Genomic DNA, 24904 nt, shown 5'->3' on the forward strand with positions numbered 1-24904 from the left:
ATGAGCAGCACATTTGTCACATTAGCTGAAGTACTGGAGGCACGAGGGGGACCTCTGCTGGAGGAGGAAGTCTGGTCCCTGCTGCTGGCCACTGCAGAGTCTTTAGTGGATGTCTCTTATAAGGGTAAAGCATTTTAGATCACCACCTCTCATTGTCGTCGCACATACATCAATGCTATGACCATTCCATTATGTTTTTGCAATGTAATGTAACATAAGCATTTGAATATAACTTGCAGTATTTCAGTTTCACTCAGACTTTACAGTAGAACTGTATTAGTAGCATCATATATGTTATGGACTTACTACTTTCTTTCCAGGTCAGCACAATATGTATACTATCATAAGCCCCACCTCCTTGCTGCTGTCAGCCACTGGTACATTAGCATTTAAGAATTGTGGCCTATCAGATGAGGTATCCACCTTCACTGCTCCAGAGATGCTGCAGGGCCGTGCCAGCTCAACCAAACCTGCCATAGAGAGGGTCAGTGCATTCATCCTCATACTTGTCCTAATAGTAACTTTAAACTGCTCTGTGTTTTTCCTTGGAGTGTAAAATCTCAGGATGTCAGGAGTTGAAGGATAACTGAGGTGTAAGCACTTCATCTAGTGGCTGAGCAAATTAACTGCTGCTCTGTATTCTGCCCTTCAAAGCCCTAATTTATGAACTTTGGGTAGATTTGCACATGTGTGCGCTTGTCTCACACACACCTTCAAGTAATCTGCCTCTCATATTCTTAATCACAATATGTCCTATTAATATAACTCATAGATGGGTTAGCATTTTATGTGTGAAAGCTGCAGGAAATGTTACCCCTGCATAATAGAAAACAACATGTGCTGTCTTATTAGCTATTTATAGAAATCTTAACCACTGTTGCCTTTTACTTAACAGACGGACCATTTACTGTGTAGTCTGTTCAAACAGGCATTTTTAAATCATGATTATTCTTCGTCTACAGCTTTTCAGACACCCTATGTAAACTATTTAAGAGAAGAATAAGTTAAGAGACACATTATTAATCTATTTTTTCATCATAATTTGATCATTATGTCCCTGCCTGGTCTATTATATAAATTCCCTCTCAATTTGTTGGATAATATTTAATTTATAGTTCTCCTGCTTGACCATAAGATGTTGTGTGTCAACATAGTCCTGCACTTTAAATCTAAAATCCCACATATATCATTTATGTTCATATGTAATGATAATGATAATGATTGGAGCTCATTTTAGGATTTTAATCATAGTGCAAGGGTTGAATATAAAGTATTATTTGAAAAAAACATCATGAAGGATCATTTTTTTAAACATAAATGTTACCATTTGATGCATTGTACCAGCGTTAGCCACAGGCTAATTTATATCTGCAGTCCCCTGACAGTGCAAAATAAAAAACATACATACATTAAGCATAAATACATGTATGTAAAAGTTTACTTTAGAGCTAGGTGGTAATGGTAAATAATCCAATCTGTATTTTGTATTAACCAATTCATTTTGTTGCACAGATGCAGGTGTATTCACTGGGTATGACTCTCTACTGGTCAGTTGATTTTCACCTACCTCAAAATCAGGTAGGAGCCCTTCATACAAAGCTGTCGTTTTTAATGCAGTCCCATCACAGTCCCAAACCTCAAGTATTATAATTACTTTCCACTGTCATTCCTCTCAGCCAGTCCAGTTGAGTGACCATCTAAACAGCCTCCTGCTCAGCATGTGTGAGGACCTGGCCCACCGGAGGGTGAATCTTATCTCCATCCTGGAAGGCTGCGAATTTCAGCATAAAGCCACCATCCTGCCGCCACCCGCCCAAGTCATCAGACAGCTGGTGGAGGAGGTTTTTCACGAATCAGTGAGTCTAGTTATCTAACTACAGTATGTTCCTGTCTGTAAGCATTTCAGCTTCTTTGAAGGCCATTGTGTATGTGCCAGAATTTAAAAGCACAATCTGTATAATGACAAAAAAATTAAAATTATTGTGAATAGTAGGCGATTTCTTTACCTCCAGGTGGACCATGGCTCTCTGCCAGACAGTCACATCCCTTTGAGTGGCAGGAGTCAGATGATCAGAGAGAGACTTCATGGTGAGCATGTTATGGTCCTTACAAACCTGAGTTTTATTAAACCAGTTGTACAAGTAACATCCAACGCATCACGTAAAAGAGGAGAAAGCGGAGATGAAATCTTACTGAACATAAGCATGATACTGGGAATTTTCTTGAATAAGGGTTTTTGACAAACAAGCAGATCTTTGATTACTTAACTGTACATCAGTAAGTAGTATGCCTTATTGCTTATATTCTTTTACCATCATAAATCAATTTGAAGTTTGACCTTACATATTTGTAGAATTTAGTTTGAGTCATTGCTCCTTTAATTCAAAACAGCATACAGGTCAACAGGATTAAAATCTTAACCCTAAAGCAAGCCCAGGATAAGGATCCTGGGAGAGCCAATAATCAGATACAGAGTGTGGATGCTTGCAGGCTAAATCCTCCACCTCAGTTCTGTGAAAACATCTCAGTATCTCCTGGGAGCACGGTGACGGACAGGAATAAAAAATTGCTGTCATCTTTCATATCTTACCTGGTTGACAGGAAAGAGAGGGCCACTTTCAGACTTCAGTGAAGGCAGTGGTGAAGGGAGAAGATACTCAACGGACTCTGACTCAAAGTCAGGTACTGAAAACAAGTGTCTTGTGTCCACTTAACAAAATTCCTTTGTCATCCTTTGTCATCCATGTCATCCTTTATTAAATGCAACATTTTAATCACTAAGTTTTCTTTATTGTGTGTTTCATCAGAGGCTGTTTTGACAATGCAAGTGATCGTTTTATGTCTCGTTTTCTAGGGAGTTTACCTCAGAGACCTTGGAGACAAAGACCAAGGAGCTCTCCCACACCGTTGTACCAATCTTCTTTAGACCGGTATGTACAATATGCTTGCTTACACAGTAGACCATATGAGGGGGGGGATGCCATCCCCTATGTTAGCAAAATGACCAACATGCCTGCCCCTTGTTAACCTGCCACCCCCCTCTCCATCTCTTATTAGCAGAGAGAGTGCAGGGGCAGAGTGGTTGTTTAGTTGACTATGTTAGTCTAATCTGCCTGACTCATTGATCCCTTATCTAATTGAGGTTTGTGCAAATTACAAATCTATAGGCCTGATCATGGCTCGAAAATATCAGTAGCCTAACTGTAACTGTGCTGTGTATTGATCAATCCATGGCGCTGTCCGTGGTGCTGAAGTAGCAAACGGATTCTTAATTGTGACTTTTTCTCTGAGTCTCGCCCTTCTCTCAGTTTCATCTTGGATCTATAATAGAGAACCAAATCGCCTAATAACCACTAATAGTGTAGTTCAATAAAGATTCTTCAACTATTAGAGCTATTTACGTGTGCATGTCAACATAAATAAATCCTTCCACTTCTTTTTTTTCGCTCCTTCATTGTCTGTAGTGACTTTAAGGGGACATGACATTGTCTGAGAGTTTGAGTTTTCCAACTTGTCTGCACAACTATTACACAATGTGTCCTTGCCCCATCCTTCTCTCTCCCCTCAGACTCCCTCGTGGGGTCCGTCACAGGGACAGCAACTGCAGTTGGCTTGGTAGGAGCCCCCAACACGACATCTCTCCCAAGACATCGGGCAGATCTCACAGTCCTTCCATCACCTTCAGCGAGTCCTCGCTCAGCCTGAGCCAGAGGAAAGCTAAGGTAAGATTATGCATTTTTTAAATGTTTGTTCAGTTACATAAATGCAAGGGAAATGTTTTTGTAGACCACAATCTAAAAGTGTATGTTCTGTACAAGCAGCTTTGGTATACAGTATTTAGTTGAACGAGAATGACAGTGAACTGTGGAGTATAGTTTATAGTATATTTAAGCAGACAACAGAGCATGTAGATGAGCTGTCAGATGTGTTGCTTATTATTTATTTATTTTATTATAAATGTGTGTTTTGTCAGGCTTTGGGTCCTGAGTTTGTCAGAATGCAAGACGAACAACACATTGTTCTCGAGCTTCCAGGATCTATTGTGGTAAATGTATCATTTCTCTTTATCTCCTCTGCTTCTGTTCAATATCGATGTAAATTGTTTTTCACACTATTTTAATTTCTTTTCTTTGCATGCTGAACTATGCCTGTTTGCATACTTGCATGTACAGTATTTATGTGCATGCATGTGAGTGTGTTTGTCAGTTTATTTTATGTCCAAGTGTGTCTGTGTGCGTGTCCACCACAGTCCAGAAAGGGCCGTTCGTGTTCGTCTCAGAGAGAAGTGACAGTAGTGCTGCCTAACGGACAGTACGTGGTGGTTCGCTGTGACACTAAGTCCAAAGCAAGAGATGTGTTTGACATGGTGGTGGCTCACGCAAACTTGGTGGAACACTTCTACTTTGGTCTTGCCTTTATAGATGGTAAGAGTGACATATTATGTGGGACCTACCTGGACTGCACTGATTGTGCATCACATTGCAACATTTCAAATAGAAATTCAAAATATCCATAGTCCAACTTGTGACTGCACAATATATATATATATATATATATATATATATATATATATATATATATATATATATATATATATATATAATGTAGTGATATTGTGCCCTCACAATTGACATGAGGGGTTAACCTCGGATAATATTTGTTTTACTTAAAAAAAAGTTGAATTTAGTACATATTATATATTATCATACTGTATATTATTATATATATTAGATCTTTATGCCTGTTTTGTTGTTTCAGTATGAAGTCAAAGAGGCCTTTCTCTTTCATTCTGCAGATGATGAATATTTCTTCTTGGACCATGAAACAAAAATCTCCAAAATTGCACCTGACAGTTGGAAAAAAGGGCAGATTTTCTCCTTTTTGGTGTTTCTTCGAATCAAATTTTTTGTTGATGATATGTCCTTCATTTTGTAAGTACAGTATTGGCGTTTTACCGATATGTAGAAAACCCATTAATAGAAATACATAGTTTAAAAGTCTTTTACTTTATCTTTTGTCCTGCCTCCTAGGCACAGACTGACTCGTCACCAGTACTACTTACAGCTGCGTAAGGATCTCTTGGAGGACAGGCTTTACTGTAATGAGGAGACAGGCTTGTTTCTGGCTGCTCTTGCTCTGCAGGCTGAGTTTGGGGATTACATGCCAGAGGTAACGCGGATGAAAAGAAAAATGTTCACCTTATGTCTTTAAATACCAGCATTTTCAGCAACTTTCAGTGTTACAGCCACACATTTTGTTCTTTTGTGTGTCTTTTTAGCTGTATGGTAAGAATTACTATCAGCCAGAGCATTATGTGTCCAAGAGGATGCTCGAGAAGCTGGCCCTCCCTAATGTCAAGGAAGAGTTGCCAAGACTACATGCTAGTCATGCCCAGATTCTGCCTGAAGAGGCAGAAACAGAGTACCTAAAGGTATCCGGACTACCAATGCATCCACTCACATGCATATTTCACCTTGCATGATTCTAAATGAATAAGTTGTTTACTACTACTATTTTCCTTTAAATCTAAAGGATTGTTAAAATAAAGGGCTATAATTTAAAATGTAATGCATGTAAAAAAAAATATGTACCATTTAGATTGCCCAGCAGTTGCCGGAGTATGGGGTTATGTTCCACCGTGTGGGGAGAGAGAAAAGAACAGCGGTGGGAGAGTTGGTTTTGGGAGTCTGTGCCAAAGGAATCATTGTGTACGAGATAAAGAACCACCTCCGGACTGTCATCAGACGCTTCCTTTGGAGGGAAACCGACACCATATCCACTGGGGTAAAAATGAGATTTTGCTATATAAGACAATACTTTGTACAGCTCATTTTGTTACGAAGCTCAAAGTAAATGTATGATGACTTGTGTCTGTCTTTCAGCGTCGTAAACTCATTATAGAGTGTGGTGGGCCCAGCGGGAAAAAGCACAGTTTTATAACAGAAAGCTCAAAAATAGCACAGTACCTTCTGAACCTCTGCTCAGCACAGCACAAGTTCCATAGCGAGATGACGTCCCGTCAACTTAACCACACCATGATACCAGGTGAGTAAATTTGACTGATTGTGTAGAATGAATTGTTTTTGACTTTGACTACACCAATGCATATTATAGCCAAGAATTACAAAGAATAAATAACACCTCTGTTTGTCTAGATGAAAACATGGATAAGTACATGTCCGTCTACCGGTGTCGTAACGTGGACCTAAAGCGGATGTCCTGCTCAGAGGGCATGTTGCACCATATAGGTTTGACATCTGGTCAACCAGACTCCCTCTCCAAGTCCTGTGACAACCTGACTGCCAAGCTGGAGGCGAGGCTGCGCCAGCAGAGGGAGATGAGGAGGGAGATGAGCAGAGAGCTGAACAAGGAGCTCACTGAAACAGGAGACCTCAGAGACATGAAAGAGCGACAGTGTTGGAGGTAGCCCTTATGATAATAACAAATAATATTCTTCTTATAGAAATATTGTCTCTGTGAACATCACACAGCTATGTAATGCAACTGTGCACATGTGTTATAGCACTCCAGAGTCGATTCCCAGAATGATGTCCAGTGTCTCGCTACAGAAGCAGGACTCTGAAGCCTCTTCCTCTATACGAGGTGAAAATGTCTATTTTTTTGTTAAACCCACACAGACAGGTTAAAGGAAAATCAACATTAGGCATCTTTAGTAAGGTGTATGGCCACCATGAGCCTCTTGAGCAGCTTTAATCCTCCTAGGCATAGAAATCATTGACCTCTACTGGTTTTGATGGTTGTGGTAGAGAGCATTGTCTAACATGTTGCTCAATAATCTCCCATAGGTGTTTAGTTGGGTTGAGATCTTGACCATGAAGGCCCTAACATATGATTAACATTTTTATACTCTGCATCTGCATTTGTTGTGTTTCTCTTCCCATTTATGGAGGCTTTTTCTTTCATTTGTCACCTGTCTATATGATTATATTTAGGTGTCTCAGTGGTTAACACTGTTAAGAAGTAATAATAAGTATTTGGGTTTTATTCCACAATTACCCATAGGTGTGAATGTGTTTGTCTGTTTTTTATGTGACCCTGAACACGATATTCAGGTATTTAAAATATATAAGCACATTACAGTGGCCCAATTAAAACATGTGACTTGCAGTTGATACACCAACCAGGACCCCACCAGAGAGAGAGATAGTCTGTGTGTCCCTGAAGAAAGATCCCAAACTGGGCTTTGGTGAGTTTATTAAGGCAGCTTAGCAGTGAACTTGATGTAAAATTAATGAGCAGACAGCAGAGTACCACATATCTGATTGTTTAACAGGAGACTTTTGTCCTCACTTCCTCTCTGGTCCTGTTTCAGGCTTTGTGATAGTGGGCGAGGACAATACAGGTAAACTTGACCTTGGGATCTTCATTGCTTCCATTGTGCCTGACGGGCCCGCGGACAAAGATGGACGAATCAAACCCGGTATGAAGCACCAACAAACTTGAGAACTTGGAAACATAGATTTGTGGCTTACAACTTAACATCACTAGGAATAACATTGGGCTGCATGTTGGGCTGCATGTGACAACCTATAACAAGGATTTTGTAATGATTAGTTGATTTTTCCAGGTGGACGTCTTATCTCCCTAAACAAGACTAGTTTGGAAGGAGTGACATTTAGTGATGCTGCTGCCATCTTACAGAGCAGCCCTGAAGAGGTGGAGCTTATTGTGTCCCAGCCTAAATGTAAGATCTGATTAATGCTTTGTTCTCTGCATGCACAGTCTGAGAAGTTCATACAGTTATGGAATATTCATAAAACATTGTACAGTAGTGACACTTGATATAACATATATGTGTACTGAGGTCCTTTATCCAACCTGGTTGTTTTCCTATCAGACTATCTGAAGGACAGAATGAGTTCCTTAAGTCAAAGTACTCTCGGTTTGGCATTGGAGAGAAGCTTTGGGTCACAGACCACACTGAGTGGCACAGAGTACCGTCCTGTCGTGGAGGAACTGGAGGAGGCCATCACTCTGTCCAACATGGCAACCCAAAAACAGAGCAGGAGGCTTCACATTCCTGTTGTGCGAATCCATGATGCCCAGGTTAGAGATAAGTGACTTTGTTTCCATGGAAGCAAAGTTGTCAGCATGGGGTCAAGAGTTTAACCCAGTGCTTATTGTTAAATGGATTAAGTACTCTGAATAATGTGATAAAACTCTGAGTGTCCTGAAAACACACTTCTATCATTTCTTCATGTATTCCTCTCTCAATCTAAAACAAATGTTTTCTGTTTACCTTTTTGCTTCTCTTTATCAGAATGTGTCTTCTAGGTCCCCGTCTATCTTAAGTTTGAAAGCTGGGGAGCAGTTTATGGTGGAGCTGAAGAAAAACAGTGGTAGTCTTGGCATCAGTGTTGCTGTGAGTGAATTGTTTTCTTTTTATTATACAGCATTTACCGTATACACTCAGCTGCCAGTTTATTAGGTACACATAGCTAAAACTACTACAAGAGTCCTGCAACAAATCCTTTATAGATAACAAGCTATGATGCGCATTAACTTGGATATATTTACGCTGAGTCAGTGTTTGTTTCTAGCGTTATTTTAGACATTGACTAATTACTTCTCCCTTGTTCCAAAAGGGAGGACAAAACACCAATGTGCGATATGGAGGTATTTACATCAAAAGTCTGGTGCTTGGAGGTGCTGCAGATCAGGACGGGCGCATTCAGATCGGTAATCTTTTCATTTGTCATTTCGATATGTGATCAGGTGGCTGCCAAAAACATGAAAGGTTCTACAAAGGCTTGATTTTGTGCGGGATGTTCACTTAACTTCTGATTTAGTAGGGAAATAGTAGCAAAAGCCATTCATGTCATTTATTTGCATTTCTCATCTGTGAATTTTTTCTTTGAGCGTGTTGTGTTATCGTGAATGACATCTCCAATTCCCTTTGCATCATTATCAAATGATATCATAAGAACATTGTGATATATATGCCAGCTAAAACCTTTATGAATATAAGTGTAACATTAAGGTCACTGTGCTATGTCTGCATCTGCTTGGTTCATGCTTCAGTGAGCAGGAACGACTTTTAGATTTGTTGACATGCCCATCAAACCCCACACACACACACACACACACACACACACACACACACACACACACACACACACACACACACACACACACACACACACACACACACACACACACACACACACACACACACACATATACACACACACACAAGCACAAACCGTTTATGTACTGTATTGATGATTTGTGTTTGTGCATATGACAGGTGACAGACTGCTGGAGGTTGATGGGTCCAACATGAGGGGCGTGACTCACCACCAAGCTGTCGAGTGCCTGAAGAGGACTGGGGAGGTATATACACACACACACACACACACACACACACACACACACACACACACACACGCAAACATGCACATGCAGTAAAGCACAATTATACATAGACATAATTTCTCTTTTGCTGATAGGATTTCATTAATAGCAGTACAACAGCATATGTTCATGTCCAGTGTCAATGTTACCCCTTTTCTGTTCTCAGTCAATGTTGATTTTCTTCGACGATCATCACAATCCTTCCCTAACATCATGAACCCATTTTAGTTGCACTTGTTGGACCCTTACGACCCTTCAACCTTATCTGCAGTAATCTAGAGAAGCTTTTTTCAAAGACGATTATTATAAATATGCACCGAAAAAAAAACACAGTAGCTGGTAATACTGTACATTATTTTCTGTACTTGCAGGTGCATGTTGAAGTATGAACTGCAGAACATATAAAGCGCTTGAATGTGAATCTGTTCCCCATAGGTGGTGAACCTGCTGTTGGAAAGGGAACCCACAGTGATCTTGGAGCCCAGACTTGACTCACCCTGCCCCCCCTTGGCCCACAGTTCATCACATACACAGCACCTAAGGACTGAAGTCTCCATGGAAACGACCTTGAGTGGTCGAGCCAAGGACTACAGCTTTGTGACTGATGGTGAGAGGCGAGAGGAAGGGGCACATACTCTCACATAGGAGAAAAAAAGAAAAGATAGACAGTGTCAGGCGCACACACACTTGCACACATGGCCCAAAGGTGACTGTGAGTCATCTGACAGCTACATTGTGGTTGCTGTCAGAGTCATCCAGGGCTGACGCTCCCTTAGTCCCCCGAGACAGCATGCACTGAAACCTTGAAGCTGCCTGTTTCCTGCCTGAGCTTAGTTAAAGGGACAGTTCCTCATCTCTACAAAGCTTTCCTTCTGAAGGCAATGTGAGACAATATGTGAAAAAGGGATAGTCTGCTTGTTCATATTTTGTCATTGGAGAAAAATAATTAAAGATTACACAACACATATTAATGCTCCAAGATTCCCCTCCATCTCCTCTCATTCCTAGAAAACACACATGAAGTGGTGCTGAAGAAGAGTTTGTCTGGCCTCGGCTTCAGCTTTAACATTTCGCAGCTGCACTCGGGTCCAGACACTGGCAGCGTGGTTCGTATCAAACGTCTGTTCCCGGGTCAACCAGCGCTAGAGAGTGGTCTGCTGCGAGAGGGAGACATCATTCTGTCTGTCAACAAAGAGCCTGTCAAGGACCTCTCTTACCAGGTTGGGTTTAGGGTATTTAAAATAATTATTAATCCTATCCTAAAAATAAAGCCAGCAGAGGTCCACATTCATAAGTAGAGCTTGCTAATTGCATATATGTGTTTTTGTTGTGGATGCAGTTTTCATCTTTTTTTCCAAAATTGAAATAGGGACTTAAAAAAGTGGGTGCACAATGTGGTTAAAAACTGTCAAATAATAGACTTTTTATAAGGTGCTGACTACAGCCTAAAGCATTGTTCACTAATGGCAGTACTAGGGCTGAACGATTTTGGAAAATAATCTAATTGCGATTTGTTTTAACCAATATTGCGGTTGCGATTTAATATGCGGTTATTTTTTTTACATGTCAGTGCTGATACAGGTTAGTAGTGTTGCCCTGTGAGATAGCAACATTAGCAAGCAGTTTTTGCACAATGCCAGATGCATCTTCTTTTTTAAAGCCAAAATAGTCCCACACAACTGACATAGTGTTCCTTTTTGACACTAAATTTTCCATAGTGTCAGGTTCTGTCGAGGTAGAAGATGATGCTTTCTCTGTAGACTGCTTTACTCTCGCGTGTCACAGGACCAGAGTGTAATTGCAGCCTCTGCGATTAAAAAATCTTCTTTTAACATATTGCGATATTATTGCAAATGCAATAAATCTTTAGCCCTAGGCAGCACAGTGGGTGATTTTGTCTGTGGATAAATAATTGTGAATGGGCTGGTGACTGTAGGAGGGCCATTAGTGGCCCTGGTCTTTCTTAAGATCTCGGCCACGTCATTGGTCCACTAATCCTTTAATCTCATGCCACTGAAAATAGCAAGCTGTTTGTGTCATAGCCTTTAGTCTGTCATTTAATCTTTTGTGTACTGCCAAGAAGTTACAATGACATTCACACAGGTGCACTTACACAAGTCAGCATGTAACAATTTAAAAGATTTGCACATTTTGAGTCTATCTCACGCTGTACCCAAACATTCCCACACTAACACACAGTTTTTTGGTGTTGTTTCAGAGGGTTTTGTTCCTGCTACGTGGAGCTCCATCTGAAGTTCATCTGCTGGTCTGCCGACCAGGTCCTGCAGTACTGTATGATGCAGATGACAACACACTGGTGAGCTCACATGCACACAATTACATATACACACAAAAAACAGCAAAAGTAAGACCCAGTGATACTCATGTCCGACTCTGTAGAGTCCTGCATTCTTCCGTGAGGTTCGATCTCAGTCTCTGGACATCCGACTAGGAGAGGACTACAGCCAGCTCCTTAAGTTCCAATATGATCTCAAAATATCTGCCCCAAAACAGTCATCCACCCATGAGGAAGATCTGACAAACACAGCAGAGAAAAGCTCAGATCATCATGCAACTCCAGCTTTCCCGGAGACCCAGGAGAGTCTGGATGGTGAAGTGCAATCCAACGAAAATCTCCCATCTCCTCCTCGCTCACCCCCGTCACCCACCTCACCTATATCACCTCCGTCACCAGTCTCGCCACCCTCACCTGCCTCCCCAGCATCACCTGCCTCACCTGCCTGCAGCTCTCCCCTGGCTCCACCAGAGTCACAACCAACCACTGGTAAACTAGAGGAACAACAGGAAGTAGATAGGAAGAAGAACAAGGACGGGAAAGACGAAGAGGAAGAAGATGTTGCAACGACTACAAGCTCAACTGTGATGCTTATGGATGACTGTCCTAAGAGTGCTTCGAACTACGCATATGCCAGGTAAGGTATCAAAAGTAGCCACACATGAAAACTGTTACATATTTGGACATTATCCTATAATAAAAATGTTTGTATCAATTATTCCTCTCTTGTAGCCTGGCGTGCCAGATGAAAACGTTTCACAGAGCACAGTAATAATGCATGTTCTTTTACTAGAATATTGGCATAATTCTTGGCAAAATCGTTCCCACCTATGGCCTATTCATTGACCAAGAGTCAAGGAGTGAGCTAAGGAGTGAGCTGTGTTTAAAGCTTGTAGTGTGCCATCAATGTCATTTTAGACGTTTTATTTTAATTCAACTTAAATCAAACGATTAATTAAAATCAAATGATGATTTTAGAAATTAAAAACAGCTTTTATGAATTAATGAAGATGGGTACTGTTTAAATTCTACATTTTCTGGATAGAAACTTAGAAAGTTTTGGGTAAGTTTTATGTATTATGTTATGTACGTTATATACAGTATTTCTGTCTGTTTATCTGCAGTGGAGTCAGAGAGGAGGCAGATGGAAGTGTGACCTACTGCCTGATGGGAAATGGACTGACTATCATGGCAGATGAAGAGTACCTGACCATCAGCTCCACACTGGAGCCTCTTCTCAGCCTTCCCTCCAGTGTGGCCGCTCACACTCCAACAACCAACCTCACAGGCCTCCACTCTCAAATCTCCAACAGCTCCTCTAATTTTAGCTCTCAGAATCCAAGCCTCGACCCTCACATCCCCACTACTACCACCAGCTTGCCCCTCAGCCACTCGTCTGACACCACGACCACTTGCTCCCTGGCTCACCCATCCCAGCCGCTCACAACCCAGCCACCAAAATCCAAGCACCATCCGATCCAGCAGGGGCTTCTTCCATGTCACTACAAAGCCATCTCCAAGAACAATAAGCCTATCGTGCCCCTACCGCAGCCTCCTGATCCCCCATTGACCCCCATTACAGCTCAGGTTGTCCCTTCTGTGCCTCCCTGTGCCAGTCCACCTGCCCTGACGCTGCCCCCCACAATGCTGCCCCCTCCTGCCCAGAGCCATACACAGCTGAGAGAAGAAGCAGAGAAGAAAGAAAGGGAATACAAGTATGATGATTATGAAGAGAATGAGGAGGAGGAGGAAGAGAGTCGAAGGAAGGCAAGTTTGGGATCTTTTATGTTCTTGGCTCACTTTACCTTTGCCAGCAGAAAACACATTTGAAAACTTTTTCATAATGTTTGGGGAATACAAGCTTTGGTACAACAAACCAGTAATTAAAGTTGGCTGGTTTTTTGGCTTGAAACCAACAATGAACAGAGAAAGAGATACTGTAGACAACTAGTCTATTTAAAACATTTACCAGGACATTTTCAATGTATAATTTACATGCAATATTTTAATTGTGATTCCACTATAATATCAAATAAAAAGCAACAATACTACTAACAAATGATAATAAATGCATCTCTCCTTGTTAATACAAGGTTAATGTTTAATTGCGCATTGTCCCGATTTAAATAAAATGACATTACATTACATTAAAAAAGAGGACTTCAGTTGCTTTATTATGCTTCCAAATAAATCTTATTTACCAAAGCCTTACTGGTTAATCACATCCTATACTTGTATGCTATGTTAAATGCAAGACGAAAAGCTATACAGGCTACAATGTAACATACAGTAAATAGTTTTCTTTATATAAAATATGCTGTACCATAGTTAGTCATCTTAGACTCTCTCTCTTCTGCATAACAGATTTACAGTGAAGTTATGGTTAGAAATCTGTGATTAGAGGAAAAGGAACTCTTGGGCTTTGTCAACAGGGTTCACCAAAGTCAAAAAAAGTGTTGAAGTTTAAGCTTAAACATGAAGTGATGAAAATAATCCTTGATGTTCAAGTTATTTGGAGAATTTCTGTAGCTAATAAAAAGATAAATTATCAGTGTTTCTTGCCTCTCAGGGATTGGTTAAAGAGTTTGAGCTGACAGTGGTTCTGACCAAGTCCAGGAATGGAAGCTTTGGGTTCACCATCACTCGAAGCAAACTGGACAACTGCTACTACATACAGGAAATACTGGACAACCCAGCCAAGGCAGATGGACGACTCAGGGCAGGAGACAGGCTTGTCACAGTATGCACAAACACACTTATCCGTACATTAATGCACATTTAAAAACTTTTTTTTTTTTTATTACAAAAAATATTTTGAGTATGTGCTGGTCAAGTTGACACGTTGTCATTTGTTTCTAGGTAAATGGACATGATGTTACCAATGTGGGAGATGATGTTGCCATGACGATTCTCAGGTCATCTCCGAGAAGACTGAGTATGACCCTGGGGAGGGCTGTTTCCAACCTGGTGGCCCCTCCGTCCTGTGACAGCCTGCCTGATATAGTTCTCTACAAGACACCTTCAGGACAGCTGGGTGGGAACTGCATATTTTCACAGATTTTGAAGACATAGACACACATCATCAGTATCATTTAGTTGTATCTACTATATATGTGTGCCTTCTCCAGGTATAAAGCTGACAGGAGGCATTGGCAGCAAATGGCAGGGCATCTACTGTCTGCAGGTGGTGCCAGGCTCCCCAGCCAGCGAGGAGGGCACCGTTCAACCCAGTGACAAGATCCTCTACATCTGTGGCAGGTGTACCCTGGGAATGACCCTGGAGGATGCAGTCAAAGCCTGTGAGATCGCCCCTCGTAAAGTCAAGCTTAAAATCCTCAGGTATGTGCCTTCAAAGCCCAGAGAGATACTGATACTGACACTGAAGTAGGTTTGATTTTGTTTCTTGAATGACTGACTCTACTTTTTGTGTCTGTCACAGAGAAGACCAGCCAGTGAACCCCAAAGCTAAGTGGAATGGTAAGGGCTTCTGAATGATTTATGGGATGGTTTCACCTGATTGAGTTAACCCAAGAACACCTAGTTTGCTTGTTATATGCACTGATGGATTGCCTAGAAACCAGATATGTTTGTGCTCAACTGAACAATGAAAACAAGTTAAATCATTACCAGAAAGCATTCTCAGTTCTGGGAAGACACCAGTAGTTCAAAATAATTGTTTCCTTGTGCAATCTGTGGTAGTGCATTTCTATACAAGTTTTCTTTTGTAGGTCTGTTTGACTGGAAAAAAGAAAAGAAGTTCTTTGCCCGTTTTGAAGAGCCTGTTTCTCCAGAGAAAGACTCTCCTACTGAAGATGGTGAGTTTTTTCTCCATTGAACTCTCACATGTTCTTTCAGCACCATAACTGGTTCTCTTTCACTCTTTTGCTTGTTGGTCTTTTGTCTGTGTGAAGCCGGAGCTCAGTGCTGAAAGATAGTTCTCTTTGCGTGTGTGTGTATGTGTGTGTGTGTGTGTGTGTGTGTGTGTGTGTGTGTGTGTGTGTGTGTGTGTGTGTGTGTGTGTGTGTGTGTGTGTGTGTGTGTGTGTGTGTGTGTGTGATCTGAATGCTGACAGACAGATCCTGGGCTCTCACAGCAGGATTAATAATTAGCAAGCTTCAGGCCCTCCACTGGTGTATTGGACTGCAGGGCTGTAGCCATCACACAAACGCGCACACGCGCACACACAGACAGTGCCATACAGCCAGTGGTCTACAGGGCAGGTAGCTCAGTTGCCTGGTGACGGTGCATGCATCAGTAAGGGACAGTGGAGAGGGTCAGTCTGAAAAGACCAGCCTTGTTCATCTGTCATAGAAGAGACGTACCCATCAACACTTCTCTTTCAAAATGGCCGGTTGGTGTGTGCTGTTTTTTTCTGTCTGTTACGGAAATTTAATTGGCTGTAAATGGTCGCATGGATGGAAATTGGTACAGAAGGGAAGTTCCATTGTTTGCTTCGGGCCGAACTCCAGACCTTTTCCCTTATTTAGCTTCTACATCGCTTTTAATGGCTTGATCAATATTAATTGAATACATTGTTTTGTCTGTCTTCTCATTTTTTTCAGCTGAAGCCTTGTATGGGACTCCTGGAAATTTCAGATGTCACTCTCTCACACAAGAACAGGATGTAAGTTTCTGAACATATTTATCTTTGTCCAAAAGCTCATTCTTTCTGATGTACTCCTTCATTTTGTCGCCTCTTGCCAGCTCTATCTGTTCCTTTTGCAGTGCACATATTTTTAAGTGTTTAAACACACAAACTCTAACATAAGTCTACTGTGTGTCAATCTGTGAATGCACACTCTGCTGGCGGGGGTCACTGTGTGTGTGTGTGTGTGTGTGTGTGTGTGTGTGTGTGTGTGTGTGTGTGTGTGTGTGTGTGTGTGTGTGTGTGTGTGTGTGTGTGTGTGTCAGGCTTTCTTTACACCTGATTGATGTATTAACAACAGAATGGCATTTTTCTGCCAACATAAGGTGCTCCTGTAAATACACTGGAAGAAACTGACTCCTCCGATTTCTCGTTTTCTTTCTCCTCCTTTTCACCTCTGGTCCCTTTAGAGTTGCATCATGCAAGTGGAGTTCACAAAACCAGAAGGAGGAGGCTTTGGCTTTGCTTTGATTGGGGGAACCAATGGCAGCATGCTCAGAGTGAAGGAAATCTGCTCTGGTGGAGTAGCTGAGCAGGACGGCCGGCTGAGAGTGGGAGATATTCTATTAGAGGTAACAACCCATAATACACCCAAACTACATTATATTTATTTATAATGGGGAGACCCTCATCCTCACTGTGTGTATTCTAGGTGAACGGTGTGATCGTGTCCGGGCTGACCCACAGTAAGGTGGTGGATATCCTGCGTAGAGCTGAAGGCGCTGTACAGCTCACCATCTGCAGAGACATCCTGCCCCTGACCTACTCCGAGTCACCTACACCACCCAATATGTCTGCTCACACTGAAGCTATTTTAGCTGAGCAGCCGGCTCCTGTGTCCAGCCCTGATACCTGTTCCTCTCCTGATGTCATGCTGAAAAGGCCAGTTGATGGCCCCCCTGGTACGATCTCTGACAACTCCTCCTCCTTTTATCATTCATTTTTAGAAAGGAAATAATGCTGAAATAAAGAGCTGTGTGTGCTGCTAATCTTACTTGAGACTTCACTGCCTAAAGTCTTGACATAAGAATTCAAATAAAAAGAAAATGTAAATGGTAAAATCACAAAACATGAATAAGACAGCACCTTGACTTGCAATTTGCCTTTGAAGACTTGGACTTAGAAACAGCCCTAACTAAATTCATTGTGTCCTACTATCATTGTCTCAGAGGTGACTTCAGACCCTCTGGTCAGTGAAGCTGGAGTGTTTGTTACCTCACCACCTCCTCCACCACGCCGACTGACTGTCGTAACAGATGACACTGAAATTATACAGGTAACAAGCACATGGACTATAGTGTGTGTAGTAATAATGATGTCAACTTCTATTTAACGTAAATCACACCCCTCCTTACCTCTTTACCAACATCTACTACTAACATATTGCACCTTCTGTCTGTTGCCTCCTCTGGCTGCCTGTGTGTGGAACAGGAGAGCTGTAACAGCACCCCTTCTCATCAAGCTTGCTGCCCATCCCTCAATGTCACTGACATGTTGCATGGAGCTTCTGAAAGGTAGTAACTTCACAAACTACTCTCCTATTTTATTGTCTACTTATTTCCTCCCCTTCTCCACCTCCTCATCCTGCTTCTTCTTCTGTTTTGGTCTGCTGGAGTTCCACTGTAAGCCACCAGGAGGGAACAGAGAGCAATAAAAAAAAATGCTGTTGCTTATGGGCTGTGAGCCCCAATGAGACAAAAATAGCAGTTAGGAAGTTTGTAGTACTCTTCTCTGTAGCCTAAAAACAAGAAGTATGGCAGAAGTATAAATCTATTTTAGTCTCTTGTCTATACTGTATTTTAGGTGGAAAAGTCGCAGGGAAAGGAAGCACAGCCTTGCATGATTTCCTCCCCTCCTACCGAAGAGTAAAATGGTCTGGTCTCACCCCTGCCCCCTGACTCCCCCAGGAAACAAATTGTGACCAAACTTTTGGACCGGTCCTGCAAAGATATCCAGAAAACCCAGTCAGATGGCTGGAGCAGCGAAGAAGAAGATGATGATGTGTTTGATGCCACTGGTCGAGAAATTACCTCAGCACAAACAGGTGTCTATTGCTCTACTCCTCTCTACTGTGCTGTGTCAGAGTGAAAATTGTATCTATGCTGAGCCATACAGTACCAGCAACCCTTGTCCTTCTCTTTTCCTGTTTTGTTTCCTCAGGCCCACCCATAGTATCAGAGGAGGAACTGGCCAGTTTAGCTCTCATTATCCCCGCTACGACCAGCCAGTATTCAGGCTCCAGGGTCAAAGCTCTCATCCAGATTCTGCAGCATCAGCTGGACCAGCAGGAACTGGTCAAAGAGTTCATGGTGTGTATGTTTTATGGACAACATAGTTCATGTACATGGTATTTACCGATCTGTGTAATTTATTCTTTGTAATATTGCCTTAACAAAGGGTTAAATTACACATTGACCAATTAATGCGTGTCATGCCGCTCCTCCATTAAATGAGTTTGTATCACTGCGCTCAGACAATGGGAGGAGAACTAGGATGACCAACAGAGGTGACTGTGCAGTACAGCACAGATCTACTGAGATTGGCGGATCAGTCTTCTCTGTTAGAGCCACAAAGTATCAAGCGAGATCAGAGAATGGAACTGTTTTGCTGGTTTTAATTTCAAGATGAAATCATGGCTGAAATCAACCCAAGCATGTTCCCATCAAGCATAAACCCAAACAGCTAATCTTAATGTTGTGTAGTCCTGTTGTAGTGGTGTCTTAATGTTGTGATTTTATTGTTGGTACTATTGTTGTGGTTTTAATGCTGTCAAATTGTATTGTTGTTGTAGTGTTGTCTTCATGTTGTGGTTTTTATTGTCGGAGTGGTGTTTTTTTGTTGTGTTTTGTATTGTTGTTGTTGTTGTTGTGGTGGTGGTGGTGGTGGAGTTTTAATAATGTGAAATTGGATTGTTGTCTTTTACTGTTGTGTTAGCCTTTTTATACTCCAGTTTTAGGTTTTCCTTCTGACAAAGATGTATTTCTCTGTTTCCTGCCCAGGGACTACATATGAAAATTAGCTTATGGCTAACTCTGGTACTGCTAAGGAGCTGGTCACTGTCCCTGTCAAATAAATAAATAAATGTAACCTTTTCCCACATTGAACCTGCCATAAGAGCTATACATACAGTAGGAGGTTATTATAATAAGTACTGCAATGTGACACATTGAGAGAAATCAGCACAAAAAAAAGTGCAGACACACACACACACACACACACACACACACACACACACACACACAGAGAGAGAGACATACGCAGTTTTAGACTATTTTTACGGACAGACATACTGTGATCCAGCTGAACTTTTTTTAAGTGTTTCACATTGTGCTCATGTTGTTCATTCAGACTCTGGAACATCTGAAGCCCTCTGACAACTGTCTGGTGGGAAAAGCCCCTGAGAACAGAGATAAGAACCGCTACAGAGACATCCTACCCTGTAAGTCTGAAAGACGACTTCTGTTAACTTTTACTTTCTTCTGACAGAATCTAAACTTTTACTTTCTCCATTTGTTCAAACCCCTGCACTTTATTTTTTTGGTGAGCTTGTAAAAGCTGGATACTCACAGACTTGGCATTTATAGGATAGCTAGTTTATTTGCACTTTTTTCTGTAAGGTCTTTACTGAAGGGAGTGGAGATGTTTGTTTACAACACTTGTCTGCACAACAAATCATTTCCTACTTTAGTATCAATAATTCACTTGAGCAGCACTTATAATCTCCCATCCCACCAATTAGCCAAGTATGTGATGATGAAAAAGATATAATTTGTTGCCCCTTGTAATTATCTGGGATTTATATTTTTAATAAATAAAGCAACATCTGGATAAAATTATATTATAAACTGTATAATGAATATGAATTTCAGGAGATAAATACAGTGAGACAAGATGAAACAGAATATCTCCACAAACGTGTGTGTGTGTGTGTGTGTGTGTGTGTGTGTGTGTGTGTGTGTGTGTGTGTGTGTGTGTGTGTGTGTGTGTGTGTGTTTGTGTGTCTGTCTGTGTGTGTACCCTGGGATGTAATACTTGTGCTCAACACTGTTAATATTGAAGAAGGTATAAAAGTTGGAGACACACTCAAATGCACACAAACACACAGAAGTGTTTACTTCTCCAGCCCTCAGTGTGTTGGACTGAAAGGATCAAAGTTGAAATGAATGAGCGTGATAAAAAGCATAGTGACCCCCAGTGGAATACCACCACACCTTACCAAACGTCTTGTTGCTTGCAGCCTGTTACAACTGCTGTTTGTGCAAAAGGTCCAGATAAAAAGGGCATGCTATTTCCCGATCCGATCCATTGCTTATAGCCTTTAACTATTTTCTATAGAAAGCCTGGTTTCCAGTCTGTGGCTTTTTTGACCTCACAAGCAGGAGGTGGGGGACCAACCCAGAAAACATTCCTAACTGCCTTCAGTCTATCACCTCTCTCATCATCAACAAACCTCTTCACAGCGCTGGTTTGTTGCACCCGACTCCAGACCTCAGAGCTGTTTACTTGGCTTTATTTACTGTACACTTAGACTGCATGCTTTTGGCAAAACAACAAGGTAGCAGTGTTTGTTGTTTGTGATCAAAAAATGAATGGATTTATCAAACATCAAGAAAACCAACTGGAAGGAATGTCTGTCTGATCTGTTTGTGGGAGGATGCTGCTGGAGGTGTAATTAGTTTGTTTAAATCTTATGAATTCATGCAGTGATGCATGCTCACACTCAAAACAACACACACACACACACACACACACACACACACACACACACACACACACACACACACACACACACACACACACACACACACACACACACACACACACACACACACACACAAACACAGTTTGATGTGTTTTTTCCTCTTTCTCTTTCCCCGCATAGATGATGAAACCCGTGTTGCCATTGGAGACAACCAGGACTACATCAACGCCAGCTACATCCGTATGCAAGTCGGCGATGAAGAGTTCTTCTACATTTCCTGTCAGGGCCCTCTGCCTTCCACAGTTCCGGCCTTCTGGCAGATGATCTGGGAAAACAAATCTGATGTCATTGCCATGATGACCCAGGAAGTAGAACGAGGAAGGATCAAATGTCACAAGTACTGGCCAGAGAAGCTAGGCCTGCCTCTGGAATCCGGCAGGTACCAGCTTCACCTGGAGAACCATCAGTACCTGGAGTACTTCCACATCAAGGTCATCCGCATGGTGGAGACAGAGGTAAAAGATTTGTGAGGAATACCTGTCTGCCTATCTAATGCCATTAATATTATGGTTTACTCTAAACTTCAAAATTCTGCTTGGTTCTTAACTTCTTGTTATTCCAGACCGGTGAGACACATTTTGTCCGTCACCTGAAGTTCACACACTGGCCTGACCACGGAGTGCCGAAAAGTTCCGAGCAGCTGGTTCGCTTCATCCGCTACCTGAGGGCAGTGCACCATATGGGACCAGTCACTGTGCACTGCAGCGCTGGCATCGGACGCACAGGAGTTCTCATTTGCACTGACGTTCTCCTCTGCCTCATTCAGAACGATTTGCCTGTGAGTGGAAGCCATTTTATTAGGTTTACTAATTGGTTTCCATAACATTTTTTTGCCATGGTAGTGGCATGTCGATCGGCATGTCCACTACTTTGGTCCAGACTGAAATGTCTCACAAATAATGGTCCTTAGATGATGGATCCTACTGACTTTGGTAATCCTCTGTATTTTCCTCCAGCAGGAGTCATTGTGAGCTTGCTGTTGTTAGCATGTAGCTCAAAGCACCACTGTGTCTAAGCACAGCCTCACATAGCTTAGCCTTGTTAGAAATAAACTACCGTCATAGACTAGTTCAAAAACATGCTGTAGTTGTGCCTAACAACCTTTTGTCTCTGTCTTCAGATTAACGTAAGCAACATCGTAAAGGAGATGAGATATCAGCGGCATGGGATGATTCAAACTAAAGTGAGTACCAACAGAGGGGTTATAGTTCAAAGTTCAGCTTTAAAAGAAATACTGTTTCCAAGAGCTAGACTTCCCCTTTGTCTCTTTCGTTTCAGGAACAGTACTTCTTCTGCTACAAAGTCTGGTTGGAGGTCTTACAGGGCATTTTACAACTTCACGGCAACCAATGGCAACCGGAAAGTCCTCGAGACCACAAAGTAGTTTGAATGTTTCCACCTCCAGTTCACCGACCTGTAAAGCACAGACTGTGTATGAGTAACCATGTGCAGTCTATCATAATACTGGTTATACCTTTTTCTTCGGCTGTAGTTATTTTAGTTAGCTATAATAGGAAACCTGAACTATTCTGTTTTGATACTTTATGTTGAGAAGGCCTATTGTTTAGTTACAATGACTTTAACTTTAATGTTTTTGTTCTTGTATGTGCTCTCGGTGCTGTGATTATGTCAATTTAATTTAGATCACTGAGGTTGTTTTGCCTTTTCAGGCTTAGTGATTTGCCTTCTGTCTTTAGCATTTTTTTTTTTTAATGTGTGTCACTATTTGAATGTATCTCATTTATTTTCTCCATGTCCTTTAATTTGCAAATTGCATTCATTTGCAACAGTCATATTGCATGGGATTTAGAATCTGGTAACATTCACATCTTTTATCTGGCAGTAATGTTTCTAACGTCATTAGCAAAGTGCACAAGTGAACATAAGATCATCATAAGATCATCATACCAATCTGTTTGTAACCTTGATGCGTAGCATTTCATTAGGCATTGTATCATCATTTCATTAAGTGCATTTGTACCCTGGTGAAAAGGGCATTAGCAAAAGAACACTATTGATTTTTCAGTTCATCATCTCTGGAAATGAAAAGAATCAAGTGCCTTGGAATGACTCACACCGCTTGCTCCACATTGACCCCGAGCCACTTGTCACAAGCGGTTGGGAACAGAGAGCATGAAACTGATTTGAGAGCACCCGGTGGTGGTTACTGTAGATTGAATGTGTAGCTTTCAGTCTGTTTGTGGTCTGAGGTGAATGTTTGATTGATCCAAACCAGAGGAGGATTACATCTCACCTTTTTGTTCAAATGTAACTTAGAAACAATGTGAAGTTTGCACACCGCCTGTCAATTATTTTGTTTGTGGGCCGAATTTATAACAATGAAAGTCTTACTACACATAATCACAACTTGCACATCCTGATACAGATAAAGAATGATTCAACATAACAAATGTTTGGATGAATTCATGCATTTTCAATTCACTGTTTTACTAAAATTTAAACAAGGCGTTAACACTAAATATTCAGATTTTTTGTAGAATGTACAAAACTGATTTAAATTGACATTTAATTAGTTAGTTGCTAGGCATTAAGGTGTAATTTGTTATGTAACAACATCCTTTATCTGTATTCCATAGCTATTTTAATACAAACTCAGCCAAAAATGCAAAAAATATGAGGTTTACAAACTTTCCATTTTGCCACTTAAGCTGTATATGATGTGTACATAGCAATATCGCTGCATCTCCGAGTCACAGATCAAAGATGATTTATAGCTGCTGGTTTGAACCTCGAACTTTGGATGTAACTGCTGTATGCAACTTCTTTTAGCTGCTATCATACACACACACACACACACACACACACACACACACACACACACACACACACACACACACACACACACACACACACACACACACACCAGCTCTCTTATTGCATGCAGACTCTTAAAGTACAGACGTCTGAGCCTGGAGTTTGGCTGAATGAATTGAACATGATCAAAATGTGGAATGTAACAAAGCAATACTCTCCACAAGGAGGGGTAATCAGAATGTCAACTTCTTACCCGATAACATCTTTCAAACAGTTTGGAGCATGTTGGTAAGACACATGCATTACTCTACCTTTGCCATGTGGATGGCTACGCAGAGCCATCAGCCTCTGTTCTGTGTATGCAACATCTTTTCATCAATGCTGGTCGGTTGGTCTCCAGCGATAGGTTACTCTCTGTTATGTGCAAGTTCATGTTCTCTCTAAAATCCTGTTGATATGTTTTCTCCCTCAGATCTTCAGAACAAACAAAAGCACATTTTGCATTCATCTGTGGAAATGCATCTTGTACAGTCAAAGCAAGTGCTTATGCAATAGCATTGTGAAATTGAATAACCCTTAATTGCACAATTGCTTATTTATGCTAAATTAATCTCTTGTCACTGTACCAGCCACTATATAACCAATAACTGAGAACAATGTAATACCTCTCTCTTTAATTAAAAACTATTGTGAAACTTGTTTGCATGTTATACAACACACTTTACCCCCTTCTGAACAACATAACTCAACTTGAACAACGGAACAGGAGCAGCAGAGTGGGTTTTCCCTGACGGCACACACAGAACAGAAAGTCGGAGGCGGCCGTAAATCTAATTCCACTGAGCCCCCTCTTCACTTTTACTGCAGGGTATACTCCCTCTCGGGTTTTACTGCAGGGTAAATAAGATGGTCTCACAGGGGTCTTTGTGACAGCATGGAAACACTGGAAACACACTGCACGCTCAACACACATAAACCTGATTCTGGGGGAAGCCATGGCTGCAGATTTATTCCCTCACCTTCTCTCTCTGTCTACTCTCACTGCCCTTGG

General features: G+C 41.4%; 1 protein-coding gene across 1 annotated transcript; it reads left to right on the top strand.

The window, feature by feature from the left end:
• Positions 1-24518, top strand: ptpn20 (protein tyrosine phosphatase non-receptor type 20). Its single transcript, XM_078273670.1, has 46 exons — positions 1-124; positions 321-484; positions 1513-1578; positions 1677-1856; positions 2013-2088; positions 2602-2682; positions 2855-2930; positions 3569-3722; positions 3974-4045; positions 4250-4424; positions 4796-4931; positions 5031-5169; positions 5279-5431; positions 5599-5784; positions 5883-6045; positions 6156-6423; positions 6524-6603; positions 7130-7207; positions 7334-7441; positions 7589-7705; positions 7859-8067; positions 8282-8383; positions 8607-8700; positions 9269-9354; positions 9811-9982; positions 10384-10595; positions 11594-11692; positions 11776-12308; positions 12796-13438; positions 14241-14411; positions 14531-14705; positions 14800-15010; positions 15111-15148; positions 15400-15486; positions 16234-16295; positions 16727-16888; positions 16969-17218; positions 17486-17592; positions 17748-17830; positions 18224-18360; positions 18477-18625; positions 19665-19755; positions 21199-21533; positions 21641-21856; positions 22199-22261; positions 22357-24518. Exons 1-46 carry the CDS (start codon positions 1-3, stop codon positions 22465-22467), a joined length of 7194 nt encoding a protein of 2397 aa, XP_078129796.1. The 3' UTR covers positions 22468-24518.
• Positions 24519-24904: the final 386 nt, after the last annotated feature.

This window comes from Sander vitreus, chromosome 17 (genome assembly GCF_031162955.1).
Source record: "Sander vitreus isolate 19-12246 chromosome 17, sanVit1, whole genome shotgun sequence".
Lineage (NCBI taxonomy): Eukaryota > Metazoa > Chordata > Actinopteri > Perciformes > Percidae > Sander > Sander vitreus.

Coding starts and splice junctions, on each gene's coding strand:
- ptpn20 (XM_078273670.1), top strand. CDS start 1: ATGAGCAGCACATTTGTCACATTAGCTGAAGTACTGGAGGCACGAGGG. Junction 9,983..10,383: donor CTACAGCTTTGTGACTGATG/GTGAGAGGCGAG, acceptor TCTCATTCCTAG/AAAACACACATGAAGTGGTG. Junction 10,596..11,593: donor TCAAGGACCTCTCTTACCAG/GTTGGGTTTAGG, acceptor GTGTTGTTTCAG/AGGGTTTTGTTCCTGCTACG.